This window comes from Fulmarus glacialis, unplaced genomic scaffold, assembly GCF_000690835.1.
Source record: "Fulmarus glacialis isolate BGI_N327 unplaced genomic scaffold, ASM69083v1 scaffold6731, whole genome shotgun sequence".
NCBI classification, from domain to species: domain Eukaryota; kingdom Metazoa; phylum Chordata; class Aves; order Procellariiformes; family Procellariidae; genus Fulmarus; species Fulmarus glacialis.
In genome coordinates, this window is record NW_009194664.1 from 2,445 (window position 1) to 24,525 (window position 22,081).

Genomic DNA, 22,081 nt, shown 5'->3' on the forward strand with positions numbered 1-22,081 from the left:
GATAGGCATGATAGTACCTTTTCTGTCTCAAGCCTTTAGGTGGTAATTGATACCTTTTAAAATTCTCGCCAGTTTTTCTGGTGCTCAGAAACCCTGTGTTCCTTGTGTTAGAGAAGGAGCATCAGAAGAAGGAACAGTCTAAGTTCTACTGTGTTATATTTTTAGTTTTACATGTCTTCTAATGGAGTGGATATTTCTTGCCTAACCTAATTTTGCTTTAAGGTCATTCTTTGATTTCCGGATTCTTTCTCTGTCCCACAATCTCCTACCATTTTAAATAGGGCCAGAGTCCTGGAGAAGTAAAGCACGTGTATGAAGCATTCTTTAAGTGAGTTGAGACTAACTTGTTCTCCAGGACAGAACCTTCATTTTTGTGTTTGGAGACTAACTCCTTTTTTTCCACATCCTGAGTGCCCATTTTCCAGCTGGATAGAAGCAGTGAGCTAGGATACTCTATGAGGACTTTTACCATTCATACTATTATACTGTCATGCTGTTCCATCTGGGCAGATGGAAGACTCTAATTTGAACATCATACTTGGCACGGGTTTGAGTTCATAGTTTTTATTAAGCTGTATTTGGTATAAACCCATTCCTCATGACCATGTAAAGGCAATGAAACATTAGCTGAGGTGATGTGAAGATGCATTTGTCTTAAATCTGCTAGGACTTGGCATTTCTGGCTGAAATAGACACAGAGAAAAAAGGAGCAGTCTGCTATTTAGGACTGGATTCTATATGTGACAGCTTTTCTTGTATATGAAGTCTGGCAAGTCCTTCAGCCTGATGTTTCACTGTCCTCTGTGTATTATGGGGGTCAGAGCACGGCCATTCCTCACTGCAAAGAGTCTGCATTGCTTAATTTGCCTAGAGGCTGTTGATAATCATGGGGTTAATAATTACATTAAATTTCTCAACTTCCAATACAGTGATGAATGGAAGAATACTTTCAGATGTTCAGATAGGATCAATTTCTTTAAGAGACAGCAGGTAAGCCACCTTAAGAACAGGATGATTTAAAAAAGCCTAGATGTGTGCTCTGTGACAAAAACACTAGGGATTTCGAAGGGAGCTATTGCACGTGGTTCAAGTGTCTCTTGAGGAATATATGCAAATAAGTAAACTACTTAGGACCTTCAGTCATATTTGTTATGTGAAAATATGAATTGGTAGAGCACTGAAACCGGTGCTCAGAGAAGCTGGGGAATTTCCACCCTTGGAGATTTTTAGGAGATGCCTGGACTAGGTCTGAGCAGCCTGATCTGGCTTTGGAGTTTGCGTACTGTAAGCAGAGGCTTGGACTAAAAACCTCCAGAGGTGCCTTCCAGTGTAAATCCTTCTGTGAATCTCTGAATCTGTTTCATCTGAAATTCTCTTACAAATAAGTCAGCTGCATTATCCCCATTGTACAGATGTTTCAGTTCATGGAGATCCCCAGGGAACAGGAACAACATCTCCTGTGTCACTTAGGAAGGAGGAGACGCGAAGCTGTCAGATAGAAATGTCCCCTAAGCGCGTGGTAGTGCTTTATATCTCTCTCATGTCTTGTCATTCTCCAGCTGAAATGTCTGATTTTGCTGATTGAAGCATTGCTCACTCTCCTCCTGCCACTCAGAAAATCTTAGGGAAGCAGATGTTGGGCTGGGGAGGAAGCAAATGGTCACATTCTCACAGGTGGGAAGTGCCAAGATCACAGGCCATGCATCAGGTGGTAACCTGACCTCAAGCAAGGTCAAAGCTGGTTCATTGAAGGGCATGTGATGAGGAGAGGCTTATTCTCTGCTTCTCAAGTGCACACCTTCCCCACCTATACTCTGAATCAGAGTGAGGTAGGATAGCTGCTCTTGAGGGCATCTGATAAACAAGGGGGCACAGTCAGGATCTTTCAAGCTCCCTTAAGATCTCATTGTTGACAAAACGGCACAAGTGCCAAGCTTACTACAGATCCATGTGTGAAATATCATTGGTAAGCGCATGTAGCTACTTGTGAATTGCATATAACCAATTGCATTTCAAGATTAGTATCTGAAGACAAAGACTAGATTAGGTAGTTAGGAAATTCAGAGGAGTTGGAGATATGTGAGTACTTAGCATGATGATTTGGGTAAATAGTGGGAGGAGGTAGTGCAATACCCTGTGATATTTCTGAGCTGATGCTGCTTCTTTTCCTCCACAGGCACCATCAGTGGCTGTGTGCCCTGTTAAGCATTCCTTGGCAGCAGGAGGAACAGATGCAGGACATTCCTGCAGCCCGTTTGATAGTGTAATACCCCTCAAAACCATCAGAGATGTTTCACAGTGCCGTTGAAGTCTATGAGACAGCCCTGAGGGTGGCAGCCTCGTGAACTATTTTGACCTTCTTTTCTACCTCCAGAAAGCCTGCTCAATCTCTTCAGACCAGAGCTGGCTCTTTCTCAGGATGTTAGAAAGCAATTAATATTCTGCAGTCATATCTTGTACCCCCAAAAAGAAGATGAAAAGATTTTTGAGATTGGGAAGAGGGAACCAGAAAGAGAAAGAAAAAAAAAAAACATGAGCTGCATTTGTCTGAGAGTTTCTGTGTCTCTGTCTCCTTGCTTGGGTACATTCGGGTCTGCACTTCTGACTGTTAGTAGATCTGCCTTTTCATCTTTAATGCTATTTGTGGAGGAGCATTTGCCTTACCTTTTCCTTTTGATCTCTCTTGCTTTCTGCTCCTCTAGCTTTACGGCCAATACACAGACCAGATAACCGACTTTGCAGAGAAGGAAGCAGCAAAACTACTGAATAAGAAGCAGGCCCAAAAGAACAATGAAAGACCCCTGAAACGTGAGAGTCAAGTAGAGATCAAAGAAGAGCACTATTCCAAATGTCAAGGTAGGGACAATTCATCTTTCATTACCCTATGACCAGATATTGGGTAGGCCAGCCAGAGAGACAGAATTTAAGCAAGGCAAAAAGACAAGAAAATTGTGACTGGGGAGAAGCAGAGAAGGAAGGAAAAGGAATTACAGTGGATCCAAAAGACTTTTTAACACCAGCTTTCATCCTAGGAAGAGCCAAGATGTGTTTGGGAAAAAGACCAGTCCCAAGTTAATAATTTTTTCCACAGCAGATCTCTGTAACAGGAGGAAAAGGACTTTCTTGTGTCAGTTTTGCTGCTAGTGTGCAAGATCTAAATTCCCCCTTCCCCCCCCGCCTTTTTTTTTTTAAACTGCATCAGATTTTGCAGGACTGTGTAGGAGAGGTAGGGGTACCAGTCTTTCAACACTAAGCCCATGATGCTTCCAAATAAATCCTTATTATAGTCAGTTCTCAGCATAGGAGAGGAGAGACAGACACAGGCTTCATCTATATTCCTTCAGTTTTTCTGGTTCACTCTTCCCTCCACAGACTGTGCTAGACGCATCCAGAAATATGTTACCAAGAAGCTTGGAGAGGACTGGATTTTCTTGGTTCTGTTGGGTCTGGTCATGGCGTTGGTGAGCTGGGGAATGGATTATGCCAGTGCGAAGAGCCTACAGGGTGGGTCCCATTCAGATGCTGCAAAAGCACACCGTAAAATGATATGAATGTTTTACAAAGCCCAGTGACCAATGTTCCTCCTCCTGTGTCCCATCCTCACCCCTTGCTGCCTGGGAAGTTTGAAGTACTTGCAACATAGTAGAGAAAAGGTTAACTAGGGAGAGGTTGTTTAAAGGGATGGCAGGGAAAAATTTGGAAATAAGCGGACAGAAACAAAGGGTATGTGAATGTGTCAAAGACAAACCATTGTTTTGACTCCCTTTCCCTCCTGCTCCCTTCAATATGTTGGGGCACAGGGAAGTGGTACTGTGGTCCTTCCTGTCATACTGGTTCCCATCCTCCCCAGACCTATTGAGCACATGGGGGGTGGGGAGGGGAAGGGCCCTTAGATGCCCTCCTGACATTGTTTCGGCCTTGCTGTTACCTCATTATTGTGCTTTCCAAGTTTTTTTTTTATACAGTGCCCTGCAGTTTCCTGCTACCTGGCCACATAGTGCTCTCTCCTTTGGCTCTTTTCATAAAGATCTCCTAATCACTGTCTTATATCATAGATTCATAGAATAGTTTGGGTTGGAAGAGGCCTTTAAAGGTCATCTAGTCCACCCCCCCTGCAATAAGGAGGGACATCTTCCCTGCATTTTTCCTCTCCCCTCTGCCAGCTATAACAATTACAAGATCTTCCAGTCCCCCTGCCCCCCACCTCAGTGCACACACGAACACACAACATTGTCCACATCCTGTTAACTGCACTGTTCCTTTGTCCTTACCCTTAGTGTCCCAATCCTGACCTGCACACGCACACCAATCCTTTCCTCTCAGTGCTTTTGGCTGCTGGTGTCCACCAGACACTGCAGTTCCTCAAAGCTCCCAATATTCCTTCAGCCCAGTGTTCCTCCCTCTAGAGCTTCCCCATATACCAGGTGTCTGGCTTACCCTACCAGTCTCAGAGGGCCCCTGTCCTTCGTACTCCCTGCAACTGAGTTCTTTGGGTTTTTTTCTTTCTCTCCACCAAGTCTCAGCCTCCTGCTGTGTGGGGAGCCAGCTCAGGCAAAGAAGATGAACTGCACAGGAGCTGCAGTTCAGTGTGGATTCTCAGCAGCTCGTGCTGTTGTACCTGGCTGAGCAATGGTACCACTGCTGTTTTAAGAGTCGGCACAGCTCCCTTCATGCTGCTGCTCTAAAAGGCAAATCATAAGCAGAGCTTTTAAGCTAGTTTTTAAGAAGGAACAATATTTTGTGTGATTGAGATGGAGGAGAGGGCAGTAGCTGTTGGTGGACCACTTCATTGTCCTTCCGGACCCACATAAGGCCCTCAGGCTGTCAAATGAAAAGACCCCGTACAGTAATTCATCCTCACGACTGCATGTAATACACGTCTTCTTACACCACATTTGGGCACAGGTATTAATAGTGTCTAAGAACAGAGAACCACTTCTATCCATTCCTGCAGAATGCCTGTTTTATTTGGGAACTCATGCTCAAAATGTAACAAGGCTTGTCTCAGAAAATGAGGACTTTAGGCTAGCATGTCTCAGGGAGATTTAGTATGGGCAGATTTGGCAAGTGTGTGATTCTTTGATGTCTACCAACCTGTTTGGAGCAGCTGTGATTACTGACAACTTCTTTGTTTGTCTGTCCACAGCCTACAAGTGGATGTACAGAGAGCTGCACCCGAATGTTCCTATGCAGTATCTGGCGTGGGTCACGTACCCACTTGTTCTTATTCTGTTTGCGGCCATTTTCTGCCACCTCGTCTCTCCACAGGCTGTTGGTGAGGGCAGAAGGCATGGCAAGATCTGTTTCTGTCTGTCTTTTTTTCTTATTCCATTTGCCTGCAGGTTTTGTTCATCCTCTGCTCTGCTGTTGTTTTCAGGGTCTGGGATCCCAGAGCTCAAGACCATTATGAGGGGAGTGGTCCTCAAGGAATATCTCACTCTCAAAGCTTTTGTGGCCAAAGTTGTGGGGCTCACAGCTGGGCTTGGAAGTGGCATGCCTGTAGGGCAAAAATGTTTCCATGTGCCGTAGTGGCCAAGGTCGGGGAGGTGAGAGGGGTTTATGGAAGAAGAGTCTATAAATGTTTTCTTTCTTTTGCCACAATTCCTTTTCTCAAAGCTCTGCTCTTTCCAGCAACACTTATCTTCCATTGGCCATTTTCCTTCTACTTTGAAAGGCTTGATATAGAAAACATCAAAGAACTCAAGTCAGGTAGTCTTTAAGAGGGGAAAAAAAAAAAAGAAAATTGGAGGACTGGCTGAGATGGCCAAAGAGAAATTATGAGATCTGCAATGGTTAAATGGTTGTCAGTAACCAGAGGGTAACCCTTTCTGATTTTCTCCTCCTCTTCTCTTGCAGGGTCCTTTTGTGCATATTGCCAGTATCTGTGCTGCGGTACTCAGCAAGTTCATGTCAATCTTCTGTGGTGTGTATGAGGTAGGGCACATGTCTCTGCATACAGCTTTTCCACAGGTTGAACTCCTAAGACACATAGGATAGTTTTGGTAGGCCACAAATCATAGAAGCATATGGATTGAAGTTCACCATACTGCTATAGAGCAGTAAAATACAAGCCAAAGAAAATGGTAGTGGGAGGCCAGATATACAGTCAAATAACTGTGCAGGACCACTAATGTTACCTATCAGTTACACAGAGGCTCGTTAGGAATATGCATTTGACAAGTTTTCAATCTCATGATGCTGATACCTTTGCACTGTGATCATTGTCTGTACAAAAAAGTAGCTGCAGACAAAGATCAATTTGTCTTTAAGCCAAATTTATATAGCATTGCTAATTATAGACACTGACGCTGTCTCTAGGCTTTTACTGTTGCAGAACAACCTCTGCAGGCTGATGACTGTATTGACTAGTTGTATAAAAAAATCTATTAACTGCATATATAGCTAAATGTAGGAAGTGCTTTACATACAGCCTCCTAGCAGAAACTGGCTGTGTAATATGACAATGGGAGGTGCTGTTCTACTTGAGTAGATCCTGTCTGTGCATAAGGACCGGGTGTCACTGCTGAAGACCAGCTGACAGTACTAAAGACTGCACTAAAGTGTGTAGAGCCTGCTATTTGTAATAGCAATGGCTGAATCTGCTGCTGGCTGTTGCTTTGTTTCATTGTTCTGGATCCTAACCCCTTGGCTTTGCTCCCTCTAACCCCAGCATGCCCTTCTCTGGCTGCACTCTCTGTTCCAGAATGTGCATAGGCAGTTCGACCTCCTGGTGGCGGCTTGCGCAGTTGGAGTTGGATGTTGCTTCGGGGCTCCTCTTGGAGGCAAGTGTCTTCCTATATGTGACATTTAATGTACAACTCATTTAGCCTCTTGCTGTGAGATCTCCTGCTCTCAGACAGGTTCTCCACAGATACCTCTACACTCTAGCAACACCAGTTCTTTCTTTTCTCATGTAACTGGTGGCAGTGAAAGAAAGGGAAAATCGTAGGAAAAGTGACACCTATTAATGTGGTGATTTCTAATGGTGCAGCTTGTTCAGTCCCTGCCTGTCATGGACATTGTTCAATCTGGAGAGCACCAGGGTCTGTTTAGAAAATCAATAAGGATCAAGTAGAGAACAGAAGTTAAAAAAAACCTTCATGTAAGGAGTAGCAACATCTAAGGGCAGGAGATGATGGCAAGTATGACAGGAAGTGATAATGTGAACAGGAAACTACTATGCGAATACTTCGTCAGTGGACTGGAAGCAGAAATATCAGTGTGTAAAGTTTTGGGCTTCCCATATAAGAGAGATGCGAAGGGCCAGTAAAATAGTTGGGAGGTTGGAGTAATGGTATGTGAGGAGAGGCTGAGGTTTGCTCAGCCTAAGGGAGAAAAGGCTAAAGGGGGATGGTCTAACTGATGTCATCAACCTTCTAAAGGGGGATTTTAGCGATGATTGATCCTAGCGACGATTGATCCAGGCTTTTTTCAGAGGGGCACAATGCAAGACACAACAGGCACAACTTGCAACAAGGGAAATTCTGACTGTGTATAAGGAAAATATGTTCCCCTCCACCAAGGGTGGTTCAGCACTGGCCCAGATGCCCAGAGGGTCTGGGGAATCTCCACCCTTGGAGATGTTCAGGACTCGCCTGGACAAGAACCTGATCTAGCCTTGGAATTAGCACAACTCTGAGCAGGGAGTTGGAGGAGACACCTCCAGTGGTCCCTTCCCACTTTTCTATGATCCTGCTGCGAGGACAAATGTGGAAATTTATCTCTGTCCCCTCGCATTTGTAGTAGTCTTCTGATTCACAAAATTTCCTTAAACAGCACGTGTGCCATAGGCACGTGTGCCGTGGCACATTTCCACTTCTTCCTAAAACAGTGGAAATGTATTAATAAATCATTTGTCTTAAAATGTTGTCCATTCTTTGTTGTGCCTTCATTTCACTTTCCCCCCATGCACTGCCCCAAATCTCTCTCCATGGTGATTGTGCCCAGAAGTTTAAGGAGTTTTTGAAATGTGATGTTTTTTCTAAGTTGGCTTTATTTCTTCCATGCACTACTTTCCTGTTAGTCTTCAAAAGGATGAGTTAGCTGACAAATACAACATGGTCTTGCATCAACAGTAATAACAACCTTTACTTGGTTTGCTATTAAAAAAAAGGAAGGAACATAGTTTGTCAGCTACAAATCAGAGGTTCATCAGTTGATAACCTGGGAAAAGATGTGCCAGGAAGAAAATCAGGTCCAGCAAGAGAGAGGCTGAGAGCTGTGTATATGTGGGCAATATAGCAAGTTGGAGATAGCCTGAGCTGAAGCCTGAGACTTCAAGGCAAAACTTGTAAGTCTGCCAAAACCCTTGAGAGAATGAAAGTTCAGAACCAAGGATTAGACCATAGTCAGGTGGAACAATTGGTAGTATACAGGAGAACAGGGTATCTCTCTTGATGGTAAAAAAACAGTGCAAAAAAAAAAAACCAAAAAACCTTCCATAACACGATCTACAGTTCTTGTTTCTTTCTCCATACCTGGAATTAATATAGTATTAGAGACTGCAGGACATGTTATACATAGTTCACTAGGAGAGGCTAGAGAAGAAAAGAGAAGGCTAAAGGGGAAGTGGTCTAATTGCTGTCTTCTGTAGCTAAAGGAGATGTTAAAGAGACAAAATAGCCAAACTCTTCTCAGATAACAGGCAGGCACAACTTGCAGCAAGGGAAATTCTATCTATGCATTAAAAAAAAGTTCTCCCCTTGGCCCAAATGTGATTCAGGGTGGCACAGGTGTCAAGAGAGGCTGGGGAATCTCCACCCTTGGAGGTGCTCAGGGCTCACCTGGACAAGATCCTGAGAACCCTGATCTAGCCTTGGAGTTAGCCCAGCTCTGAGCAGAGAGTTGGAGAAGAAGCCTCCAGAGGTATGTTCCAGACTAAAACTTGCTGTAAGTCTGTGATAACATTGTGGTATGGGAACGAACTGAAAGTTATCATGGCTTCCTCTTATGGATTCACACCAAATTGCCGAATATGATTACCTGGGAGTCATGTAATCTTTAGCTGACCTTAGTCCAGTATATAGATTGCAACTTCAGATCATATTGCCCATGGTGTATAACTTCTTGGTGTTGCTGCTGGTGAACACCACCCTATGTATTAATGATGAGACCTCAAAATGGATTTGAAAAGCCAATTTAGCCCTTGAGAAGCAAAAGGTGCCCAGCCTACTTTTTCTGAATGCACTCTGGTACTCTTTGTTTGTCTATTTGTTTTGGTCTATTCTGGCTACTCCTGTGCTGCTACACAGCACCAGCACTCTGAAACAGTGCTGGGTCCTGGGAGATGCCGTGTGCCGCAGGCTGTTCTCAGTGGTTGCTATAGGTCTCTCTATCTCATTCTGTTCTTCAACACTGTCCCATCAGGCTTTACATCTTCAAACAACTCTAATTACCTCTTGCCATACTGCAGGCCATGTCACATATACCCTCAGTTTCATGCTGTTAATCACCATGCTGGTGACTATAATACAACCCTCCCACTACTCCAGACACTTTGAACTGAAACATAGTGACAAAGGATAAGGAAAAGGCTGAGGTACTTAATGCCTTCTTTGCTTCAGTCTTTAATAGTAAGACCAGTTGTTCTCCTGAGCTGGAAAACAGGGACAGGGATCAGAATGATGCTCCCATAATCCAAGGGGAAATGGTGAGGGACCTGCCACACCACTTAGACACAGACAGGTCTATGGGGCCGGATGGGATCCACCTGAGAGTACTGAGGGGGCTGGCGGAAGTGATCACCAAGACACATTTTATCAGCAGTCCTGGCTAGGGGAGGTCCCAGTTGATTGGAGGTTAGCAAATGTGACACCCATCTACAAGAAGGGCCAGAAGGAGGATCTGGGGAACTACAGGCCTGTCAATCTGACCTCGATGCCGGGGAATGCTATGGAGCAGAACATCTTGAATGCCATCACATGGCACATACAGGGCAAACAAGTGATAAGGCCCAGTCAGCATGGATTTATGAAAGGATGCCGGGGAATGCTATGGAGCAGAACATCTTGAATGCCATCACATGGCACATACAGGGCAAACAAGTGATAAGGCCCAGTCAGCATGGATTTATGAAAGGCTGGTCCTGCTTGACTAACCTGATCTTCTTCTATGACAAGGTGACCCGCTTAGTGGATGAGGGAAAGGCTGTGGATATTGTCTACCTAGACTTTAGTAAAGCCTTTGACACCGTTCCCCACAGCATTCTCCTGGAGAAACTGGCTACTCATGGCTTGGACGGGTGTACTCTTCACTGGGTAAAAAACTGGCTGGTGGGCCGGACCCAAAGAGTTGTGGTGAATGGAGTTAAATCCCATTGGCAGTCAGTCACAAGTGGTGTTCCCCAGGGCTCAGTATTGGGGCCAGTCCTGTTTAATATCTTTATCAATGATCTGGACGAGGGGATCAAGTGCTCCCTCAGTAAGTTTGCAGACGACACCAAGTTGGACGGGAGCATTGATCTGCTGGAGGGTGGGAAGGCTCTTCGAGAGATCTCGACAGGCTGGATCGATAGGCCGAGGCCAATTGTATGAGGTTCAACAAGGCTAAGTGCTGGGTCCTGCACTTGGGTCACAACAACCCCATGCAACGCTACAGGCTTGGGGAGGAGTGGCTGGAAAGCTGGCCGGTAGAAAAGGGCTTGGGGGTGTTGGTTAACAGCTGGCTGAATATGAGCCAGCAGTGTGCCCAGGTGGCCAAGAAGGCCAATAGCTTTCTGGCTTGTATCAGAAATATTGTGGCCAGCAGGAGTAGGGAGGTGATCGTGTCCCTGTACTCGGCACTGGGGGGGCCGCCCGCACCTCGAATACTGTGTTCAGTTTTGGGCCCCTCACTACAAGAAGGACATTGAGGTGCTGGACCGTGTCCAAAGAAGAGCAACAAAGCTGGTGAAGGGTCTGAAGAACAAGTCTAATGAGGAGTGGCTGAGGGAACGGGGATTGTTTAGCCTAGAGAAAAGGAGGCTGAGGGGAGACCTTATCGCTCTCTACAACTACCTGAAAGGAGGTTGTAGTGAGGTGAGGGTCGGTCTCTTTTCCCAACTAACAAATGATAGAACAAGAGGAAAAGGCCTCAAGTTGCGCCAGGGGAGTTTTAGATTGGGTATTAGGAAAAATTTCTTCACCGAGAGGGTTATCAAGCCTTGGAACAGGCTGCCCAGGGAAGTGGTTGAGTCACATCCCTGGAAGTATTTAAAAGACGTGTAGATGTGGTGCTTAGGGACATGGTTTAGATGTGGACTTGGCAGTGTTAGGTTAACGGTTGGACTTGATGATCTTAAAGGTCTTTTCCAACCTAAACGATTCTATGATTCTATGATTCTATGAATGCCATCCCCGTTCTGGACATGATTATGTCTTAAGGCCACAGGGGCACTAATAGGGCCCAGAAGTTACCTAGTTACAAAGCTGTGGATAATGTGGACACATTGTTCTAGGTCACGGAATGGTGCTTTTTTGTTGGGCTGTGCAGACATAGCCTTGAGACACCTCTTGGTTGAGGCTCTATCAAATACCTGCTCAAGTAAACAGGAATTCATGGCCTTCTGGCCTTGGAATTCAGCCTGGCCACTCAGATTCCCACCATAACACAAGACCACCCTTTCTCAAAACTCCTGTGGAACATCTAACAGGCTATTTTGGAAACACATGATAGTAGAAAGTACCAAATACACAGGTTTTTAACTCTGGTGTATTATGCACCGCCTAGGATTTAGACAAAAGAAAAAAGAAAACCTACCTGCTCAGCTTCCACCATTCTCAGGCATTTCAGGGCCAAATCTTGGAGAAAGAGTGGGAGAGCATTTTCTCCCTTTCAACAGCTCTGTGTCGTCCAAAACTGTCTCAGGAGAGACTCTATCTTTTATACCTTCCATTTCCCTTTATTGTCATGATTGTTTTCACCAGGACAACAAAATCCTTTACCAGGTGATCTGTTACCTACTCACCTACCCAGGGTGACAGGACCTTCAGCATCTGCCCACACTCAGTTCTGGATATGCATGTGCCTTGTGCACACAAACTCACAGGGTGGGGTTTTTGAGGTACTCTCTGGCACATGTGCATCCTGAGATTCCCTGCCAAAGTAGAAGAGATGGAGTAAAACATATATATGTGCCCTCCACCCTCTGGAGGATTTTCCACAAGACATTTCTTCTACAGTGGCAGAAATGTGTATGTTTCAATGAAAGATGAAATGCTGCCTTCTCCACGTGTCTTGAAGATGTGACTCCATGTATATGCCTGTCTTGTGCCAGGTCTTGTCTTTTGATTATTTTGAAACCATCCAGAAGGAAGTAAGAGAAATATAGCTGTAACTCTAAGACTGGTGACAGAGCTAGGTGACAGCATGTGGCCGTACCTGCCAATTCTGCTACTCACTCTCTGCTTGCTTTCATTCTTTCTTCTGTTTGTCTGTCTCTCTTTGTCTCTTTCACCAGTAGCAGCCATATTATTACACAGATGTCCTGACCGTGGGTTGCGCTGTGGGGGTCGGCTGCTGCTTTGGGACACCACTTGGAGGCAAGTGGCTTTCTGTTTCCTTTTTCTCAGGTACCTAAATCCTCTCCTGCCTAGTCCTCTTCTGCTCTCCCCCTTTCCTGCACCGTATTTTTGATCTGTCATCTACCTTGAACAAAGAAGCTTACCTTTAATGTTACCAACCTCTCCAGCATCTCTGACACAATCTTTTTTCCGCATCTTGTCAGCCTTCTGGAGGCAAGAGGGGAAGGCTCTCTAGAACAGTGGTCTCCAAATTGGGCTGTGCGTACCCCAGGGAGTGCACAAGATGATCCATTGGGGTGTGGGAAGAAAATATTGGAGTTTCTTTTTTTTTTTTCATAAAAAAAAAGAAATAAATTAAGCTTTACTAATATCCAGTATACGTATTGGCACTGTTGCCCTCACTTGGTCCGTATGTCGGATGGCCACTTGTCCCATACAGTGCATGAGGTGTCCTGGGTGGAGAGTTGTTCACAACGTGGAGGGTTGACAGTGGTGCCCTCACTCATTTGCACGCTTTCAGCATATTGCAATGTATTGCAACCAATGTGTGACCACTTAAGTGGATTTATGGATTGTATTATACAGTGTTAACTAAACTAACCTCACAAAATGGACAAAAGTGGCTTAAAAAGATTCCTGCAAAGAGACCGTGGATTGAAGATAATACTAATAGTGCGAGCACAGATGAATGACAAGAAAACGGTAGAGCTGACACTTCTGCTCCTAGTGCAAGCTCTTAATCAGCCACATTACGAGTAAGACAAACTAGTAAGGTCTGACAAGAAGTTGGCCAAAAAAAAGAAATTATCAAAGGCTATTTGAAGTATGGCTTTACATCTGCTATCATTAATGATGAACCTCACCCTAAGTGTATCTTGTGCTTTGAGAAGTTAGCTAATGATGGTACGAAGCCATCAGAATTAGCAAGACATTTAAAAACTAAGCAACCAGAACATGAAGACAAACTTCTACATTTTTTTCAGCTATGTATCAAGCTACGTGTTATTCAATCCAAATTGAAATTACAAAATTTCACTGAACTTAATGATAAATGTTTAGAAGCCTCCTTTGAGGTTTCTTACTTCATAGCAGATGACAAAAAAAACCACATACCACTGGGGAAACACCTGTTCTTCCTGCCACGGAAAAAATGGCTGCAATAATACACAGAAAGCAATACAGCAGCTTTCTAAAATGCATTCCTTTGTCAGCAAACACTGTTGGAAGACGCATAGAAAACATTGCTGAAGATTTGAAAAAACAAGTATCAGTACAAATTACACAGTATGAGAGTCTCGCTATGCAGCTGGATGAAAGCACAGATGTTTCTAACATGTCTCAGATATGGTATTTGCTAGGTTCTGTTTTGATAGTGAAATACATGAACTACTTTCTGTGAGCCACTAAAGGAAAGATCTACCAGAGAAGCTATATTCTCAACAGTAAATGACTTCTTTAATAAAAATGTTTTATGGAAAAACTGTGCAAGTGTAACAACCAATGGAGCAGCTGCTTTGACTGGCATAAGAAAAGAATTGCATGGTAAGGTTACACAGACAGCACCACACCTGAAATTCATTCACTCTGTTGTTCATAGGCAAGCTATTGCAGCAAAGAAATGTGAGCCAGGCATGCATAAAGTGCTACAGGATGTCATTGATGTGGTTAATTTCATAAAAACAAGACCTTGAAACAGTAGAATCTTTACAATACTTTGTAATGAGATGGGGAGTGACCAAGAAAATCCTTTGTACCATACAGACATTTGCTGGCTATCTTGTGGCTATGGGCTTTTAAAAGAGTTGCTGAATTTAAAGACCAGTTACACATTTTTCTTTTACAAAAAGACAAGTGTTCTGAATTTGCTGATCTTTTCTGTGATGACAAGCATCTGTCAGTAGCATGCTACCTAGCAGTTATTTTCAAAAAAATAAACATACTTGATGTATCCCTTCCAGGTGAAAGTGATGTTCTAACAGTGGGTGAGAAAGTAACTGCTTTTTAAAAGAAATTTGTGGAGATTTTGTGAATTTGTTGCCAAACATAATTTAAGTGTGTCACCTACAAAAGCTCTCATATGTGTACATTTTAAAAACTTGGAAACAGGACTTTCTAACCTGTTTAAAAATATTCCAGATTAAGAGTTTCAGTAGGTTTTGAACCCATTTGTTAAAGATATAAAAATTCAACACCTTCTGATTAGTTTGCAAGAATAACTGATTGACATCAGGGAAGATGGAAATTTACTATCCAAATTTCAACAAAAATCTTTGCATAAACGGTGGATGGGATTGAAAAAATAGTATCATGATTTAGTAAGCACAGCCAACGGTGCATTTCTTGCATTTGGATCTATGTATCTTTGTGAGGTATCTTTTTCAGCTATGACAGCCATTAAGACCAAGTATCGAAATAAACTGAACATTGAGCCAGACCTTTGAATCACTGTATCACAAAGTGTTAAACCAAGGTTTTAAAAAATAAAGAATATCAATATTTTTAGTGAGAACAAAAATATTTTTGTTCCATTAATAAATAAAACAAATTCTTTTTAAAATTTTGTTTATTTCATCGTTATCTCATCCTTTTTTAATTTCTATTTTTTGTATATGTTTTATATTGTACATAATATATTAGTACAGTAGTACATATATAATTTTTAAATAAATACACATATATTGGGGGGTATATGCTTAAAAATGTTTTATTGATGGGGTGCGCTATCAAAGAAGTTTGCAGACCACTGCTCTAGAAGACTGTTTAGAAGCCTCTCTCATGCTTCTAACATTACACTTCTGATTTTAATTCTGCTCCCTTTCCAACTCCTTCTAGGGGTCCTTTTCAGCATTGAGGTCACTTCTACGTACTTTGCTGTGCGCAATTATTGGAGAGGTTTCTTTGCAGCTACCTTCAGTGCCTTCATTTTCCGAGTCCTTGCTGTTTGGAACAAGGATGCAGGTAAGCTAAGAACCATTCCTACTCTCTTTGTACAAAAGTTGCTCTATTAATTTATTATTTTCCATCTTCCTCAAAACCACAACCTTGTATGAAGTTTGAAACTTCTGCCATGACATGTGACTTCCAGCAGTACAGAAGGAAAGAGAAAGAGAAGTATCTTATGTCATCAATTGTACAACCCAACCTATTCCTAGGTGTGCTGGGGATATGACTGAAAAATGACTGAATATGAGTCCTTGGCAAGTAAGAGGGCCCCTGAGGTGGGATTTTTGCCTCTACTCAGCATAATGTAAAGTCTGCAAACATAGAGATATCCCATCACAGAAGATGTAATACATACTACAGTGTATGCTGCTGTGATCTGCTGGAAATGCCATGGTCTGCTTTGGTCATCTCTTGACTAGAAGCACAAAAAAAAAATAGTCTAGAAAACTGAGATGATAAAATGATTAGGAGGCTACAGAATTGGTAGGGTGTGACTGAAGGTCCTGAAAAAATAACTCAAGTAACTGAAAAGTATGAATGCAACATTTGTGCAGACAGAAATAGCACAAAACAAGCTTGTTCGGGAGAGCATTAGCAGGACTACGAGTGTGGGAACAGTGACTTTCCATTTGTGGACACTGAAATTGTAAGGGACCAGCTGTATCAGCTGAATGTTCACAAGTCCATGGGGCTTGATGGGATTCATCCCAGAGTACTGAAGGAGCTAGCAGATGTTATGGCAGGACCCCTCTTGATCATCTACCAAAGGTCTTGGGAGTCTGGGGAGGTCCCTGCGAACTGGAAGCTAGCCAATGTTATTTCAATCTACAAAAAGGGCGTGAGGGAAGACCCAGGGACTACAGACCTGTTAGTCTAACCTCAGTTCCTGGAAGAATTATGGAGAAGTACTATTGAAAGGTATTTAAATAATAATGCAATCATCAGGCACAGTCAACATGGATTCACAAAGGGAAAGTCCTGTCCAGTTAATTTGATATCCTTCTATGATAAGATCACCCACTCTAGTGGATGAAGGGAAGGCAGTGGATGTAGGTTTTTTCTGGATTTTAATAAGGCTATTGATATTGTCCCTCACAGCATCCTTCTGGACAAGTTGTCCAACTGTGGGATGAGCAGGTTCAAGGTGCGCTGGGTGAAGAACTGGCTGAAGGGCAGAGCTCAAAGGATTTTAGTGAATGGGGCTACATCTGGCTGGCGACCGGTCACCAGCGGTGTTCCTCAGGGTTCAATTCTAGGGCTGGTTCTGTTCAATATATTTATCAATGATCTGGATGCAGGAGTTGAATGCACCATTAGCAAGTTTGCTGATGATACCAAACTGGGAGGTGCTGTTGACTCCCTTGAGGGACAAGAGGCCTTGCAGAGGGATCTAGATAGACTGGAGCATTGGGCTATGATTAATGGGATGAAATTTAACAAGTCCAAATGCTGGTTTCTGCACCTGGGACAGAGTAACACCGGGCACAAGTATAAATTGGGAGAGGAGTGGTTGGAGAACAGCTCTGCAGAAAGGGATCTGGGGGTGTTGGTTGACAGTAGGCTCAATATGAGTCAGCAGTGTGCCCTGGCAGCCAAGAGGGCAAACCGCATCCTGGGGTGCATCAAACACCGTATAACCAGCTGGTCAAAAGAGGTGATTATCCCGCTGTATTCAGCATTGGTGCGGCCCCACCTTGAATACTGTGTGCAGTTCTGGGCCCTACAATTTAAAAAGGATGTAAAGGTCCTTGAATGCGTCCAGAGGAGGCCAACAAAGCTGGTGAAAGGGCTGGAAGGAACATCCTATGATGAACGGCTAAGGACGTTGGGCTTGGCTAGTTTGGAGAAAAGGAGGCTGAGGGGCAACCTCATTGCTCTCTACAGCTTCCTGAGGAGGGGAAGTGGAGAGGGAGGTGCTGATCTCTTCTCCCTGGGATCCAGTGATAGGACGTGTGGGAATGGTTCAAAGCTGCGCCAGGGGAGGTTTAGGCTGGACATTAGGAAACATTTCTTTATCAAGAGGGTGGTCAAACACTGGAACAGGCTTCTTAGAGAGGTGGTCGATGCCCCAAGCCTGTCAGTGTTCAAGAGGCATTTGGACAATGCCCTTAATAACATGCTTTAACTTGGTCAGCCCTGAATTGGTCAGGTCGTTGGACTAGATGATCATTATAGGTCACTTCCAACTGAAATAGTCTATTCTATTCTATTTCAAATACTGTGTGAATGGCAGACGGCTGCCATTTCTTTGTAAACTTCTTGCTTATAATGTCTTTATCTTTTATTCTTGGAGTTATATCTGTTTTATTGATCTGAGCTCCATGTGGGCAGTTCCCTTACTTAAAACTGCTATAACCAATGTCTCTCTTGACTTCACAGGGTTGAATTTTTTTGTGCTAAATCATTATTTGGTTTGAATATTCTCTTGAATATAGAAAGTGACTGCACTTTCTACTTCAATGTAGAAAGTGACTACATCTTTGTCTGTGAAACACTACCTTATATTGAGGGATATTCAACCATCAGATCTGTCACAAAAAACACATCTTTCTGTTCTTTCCAGAGGAAAATATAAGAAATTCAAAGACAGATGACAGAAGATAATCTGCTATCCTTCACTTGATCTACTTAGCTCCCTTGCTGATTTCTCAAATCAATAGAAATTAGCTTAACCCTGAAACATCTTAATTGCTGTCCCTTCTTTAAAATCATCCAGACAGCTTTTGATAAAGTCTCCTTACATTCTGCTTCACTGACTGTCTGGGTTAAAATGTTCCATGATCAAATTGTCTATGAAAAATAGTTCCTTTTCATAGTTCTGAATTTACTTCGTCTGTGTTGCCAGTCTCCTTGTCCTTGTATTAAGGAACTAGAAACTTTTGTCTAGCTAAGTCATTCATTGTTTTATGATCTTTTATCATGCCTGCTCTAACTTATCTTTCATGTCTTTTCTTGCTCATTTCCTTCGGAAAGTTACAAGCCCCGTCTTTTCAGTCTTTGTTCATGCAAGGGTTTTTCTTAGGCTCCCTCTCTGATGTCTTCACAATCTCTAAAGTCTTGTCTACTCCCAGAAGTTAGGCACTCGGTAGATAAGCGGATGTCTTTGTGCTAGTTTCCTGTATGGATACTATTATCACCCAGAAAGAAAGCCTTTGTATGAGGTGGGTTGATGTACTTGAAAGTGGAAGAAACTGATTCCCTTAATGTGCACTATGCACATCTACCTGTAATGTTCATGTGGAACATGTAAACTATTGCAAATTCATATCTAATATGTGAACTAACTTTTCTGCTTAGGCAAGCATTTGCCATCTTCTTCCAGAATATTTTTGAGATAAAATGATCAGAGTTCCAAGCAGATGTGGCTATCAAATGGATTTATTGGAAGACATTACAATACTGCAATACAGCAATGATACCATTTTTATGCAGCTTTTACACATTTCTAGCAGCTGCAGTTGGGAAAAAGGTAAAAAGACCATTTTCTTAGAGCTGTCTACACTGATCCAACTCTCTTTCTTAAAATACTATTGTTAAATTAGATTCCTTTCTAATGTATCAATGATCTTCCCCCACTGTATTACTTTGCATTCATCAACACGGAACATTGCCTTTCTCATGCAGTCCTCTCTGCTTCCAACCAGGGTAAACTGATTCAGTATCACGTGCAGATTTTGCTGCCTTCCTCAGAAAATTCATAATCATAGAACCATAGAAAGATTTCACTTGGAAGAGACCCCTGGAGCCCTCTAGTCCAAACTCCTGCTTACAGCAGGGACAAATTTCCACTGCCTCTCTGGGCATCTCTTCCAGTGCTGAACCACCTCCAAAAAGAAGCATTTGCTCATTATATGTAGGCAAAATTCCCTTGTTGAAAGTTGTGGCCATTACCTCTCTTTCTTTCACTGTGTCTTTACAGCTTCCCCATGAGGTAGGGGAGACTGCTGTTAGAATCCCTTTGGGCCTTCTTGTTTCCAGGCTGAGAAGAGCTAGTTCCTGCAGCCTCTCCCTGTGCCCGTGCCCTGGACCATCTCCAGCTTGTAACATTTCGTTTGTACCGGGTTTTCTAGATGTGGCTTCTTCAGTGCCGTATAGAAGGAAATAATCACCACCGTCAACCAGCTGGTTGTGCTTTTGCTGATGTGGCCCAGCATGTGATTAGCTTTCATTGCCACAAGGGCACATATTAAGCATCGTATCCACCAGGATGCGCTGGCATGAAAGCAGAGCTTTTCCTGTTCACTAGGTCACCAGACTGTACCGACGCACATGCCATTCCAGGTGCAAGACTAAATATTTGTCTTTGTTGAATTTATGATTTCCTACTGGTCAGCTCCTCCAGTTTGCGGAGGCTGCTCTAAATGAAGCCCTCCAGGTGACAAACCACCCCCTTCTCTCCCTCCCCGGTTCAGTCACTGGGTCACTGATGAGTGAGTTCCATCCTGTCATCCCGAATATTGATGCAGATGTTAAACAGAATCAGCTCCAATATTGACCTCTGAAGAAATCCATTCAACACCACAGGGCCCCAAGACAACAATTAGCAATTCCTTCTACACGTGTAGTGTGACGTGTATCATTACATGTCTGACATGATAAATGCACTTTTTTTCTCTCTCTGGGCTAGCTTCTGATCCATGACAATATTTTTCCTTTTGCTGTTTGATCAGCGGACCTCTACATGAGGCTCCACAGCTCCCACATGACTCCACAGCCTCATGTGGGACCTCTCAATAATCTAAATAAATACCATTCCCCTTAATCTGGTTTTACTGTTTTGTTAAAAAACTCCACATCACAAAGTTTTTATTCATTTGAATTATCCTTCTGGGTTTTTTCCTTGGCTTTGAGGTTCAAAACAGGTATTTCCAGGGTTGTGCCTGCTTTTAAAATCTATATGTATTTAACCAATTTGCCAGGTGCCTGTCTTTGTACTTTACCACATTGCTCCACAACCTTCTTAAACACATAAGCTACCCATTGGTCCTCCTCCAGTCCCTGGAAGCCCTGATGCTCATTAGAGAAGGTGAATTGTTTTTTTAAATAGCTCATCCACCTCATTCCTAATCTGCCTCAGATCTTAATGCCTTTTAAGTCTGCAGCTTGTTTCACACCTCTTTTATTGTCATTTTTTACCTCCAAGCTGCATCATTGCTACCAGGATACTTCCTGGTAGCAGGTAGGGAAGCAATCACATCAGAGTAGACAGGTGCAAATAAGTTGTGTAGCATCTCACCAAAATTCTTTTCTTTCTTAGACCCACAAAATATTTGCTGGCTTCTGGATACCGATGGCTTTGTTGGCTGGCTTTACACCATTATCTGTACTTTCCAAATAACTTCTGGCCCATTTTGGTTGACTGCTGCAACTTAGGCCCCTGTTTGCTAATCATGGAACACTAGAGTTCTGCAATTTGCAGGATTTCTGTTTTACCATGTCCTGAGCCTTCACCTTATTTGCTATAGTGTTTTACACCTTGCCTTCCTCCTGCTCTTTCTGATCACTTCTACACATGGCTCAGTGGTATTTTGAAGTTCAAAGTTTTTTTAAGTAGACTTTCCCATTAACTAGACTTTCTCATTTCTTTTTACTTCTCTTAACTTTCACCTTGTAAGAGTTGGACAGCTACTCTAAACTAGTAGAGTTTGTAGCCAATGGAGAGAAAAGGGCTTAGCCATGCAGTTTCAGGATGGCTTAGTCACTCAGGAAAGAGGATGAAGGTAGGTGAGATGTATCTTTCTGTAGGAATCTCTTTTTGTCTTGTGGGAGTAGAGAGGGAACCTAGAGAGTCAGACTAAGTGCTGTGAATGTTTCCCCTTGCCCTTGTCATCTTTGCCGCCCTGTGGCAAAACTCTTTGAAAGTGAGCCCTACTATACATTTAATGCACTGTCATTTAGTGGCTTGGACTATCTGTTTCCTAAAATTAAATTGAGATGATCCATTTCTTGGGCTGATCTAATAAAAAAGAGGACATCCTGCTTTTCACCATCTTCCCTCCCTCATTGTTCTTCCACCCCTCCCTTGTACCATCTCTGTGTTTGTTGAACCCCTCCATTCAACTCACTTCCCTGGCAGAGGACTAATCCAGAAAAAGAGCAGATATAGGTTTTCTGGTAGGTTTTAATGAGGTGAAAGAACTCAGTGAAAGCTTTGACATGTGTCAGCGTGGGCCTGACGGCAGGGGAAGAACAGTGCAGCCAGGAGGGAAGGAATGGGGTGAAGAGACAGGGAGTAAGATCCTCCCATTTTGGGTAGTAGCATGCTGTTAGACAGGCTTAACTATCTTAGGTAATGTAACCCACAGAGATATGATTAAATCATTGCTCTAAACCTGGTCCTGTCTGACCAATTAACAAGTAATTAATGCTTCCTGAAATTATCATGTACTGCTAGATTTTCACTGCTTCTTTTCTTTCCTCATTGTGCAAATAATTCCTTCATCCAGGGAAAGCTAGGATTTATATCCATCCTCATTCAGCTGCATTTCCACCCTGCGCGAGATTGGTAATTTGTACTTCACCTATTGGTATACAGAAACTTAATGTTTCCACACAATTAGGTACCTCTAGGTAAAAACAGGACAGGTTTCAACATCTGAGTCATTTTAGCAGTGCAACACCACCAGGAGAGGTGAGCT

General features: G+C 43.1%; 1 protein-coding gene across 1 annotated transcript in view; it reads left to right on the forward strand.

Annotated features, from left to right (window-relative positions):
• Window positions 1-2,702: 2,702 nt before the first annotated feature.
• The window catches only part of CLCN1 (chloride channel, voltage-sensitive 1), a gene marked incomplete at its 5' end in the record, with an annotated part of 37,889 nt that continues 18,510 nt past the window's right edge, over window positions 2,703-22,081 (forward strand). Inside the window, 7 exons of the mRNA XM_009587840.1 lie at window positions 2,703-2,856; window positions 3,373-3,504; window positions 5,147-5,275; window positions 5,378-5,520; window positions 5,857-5,934; window positions 12,440-12,518; window positions 15,333-15,458. Of these exons, the coding sequence (XP_009586135.1) occupies window positions 2,703-2,856; window positions 3,373-3,504; window positions 5,147-5,275; window positions 5,378-5,520; window positions 5,857-5,934; window positions 12,440-12,518; window positions 15,333-15,458 (841 nt within the window). The remainder of the gene's footprint in view (window positions 2,857-3,372; window positions 3,505-5,146; window positions 5,276-5,377; window positions 5,521-5,856; window positions 5,935-12,439; window positions 12,519-15,332; window positions 15,459-22,081) is intronic.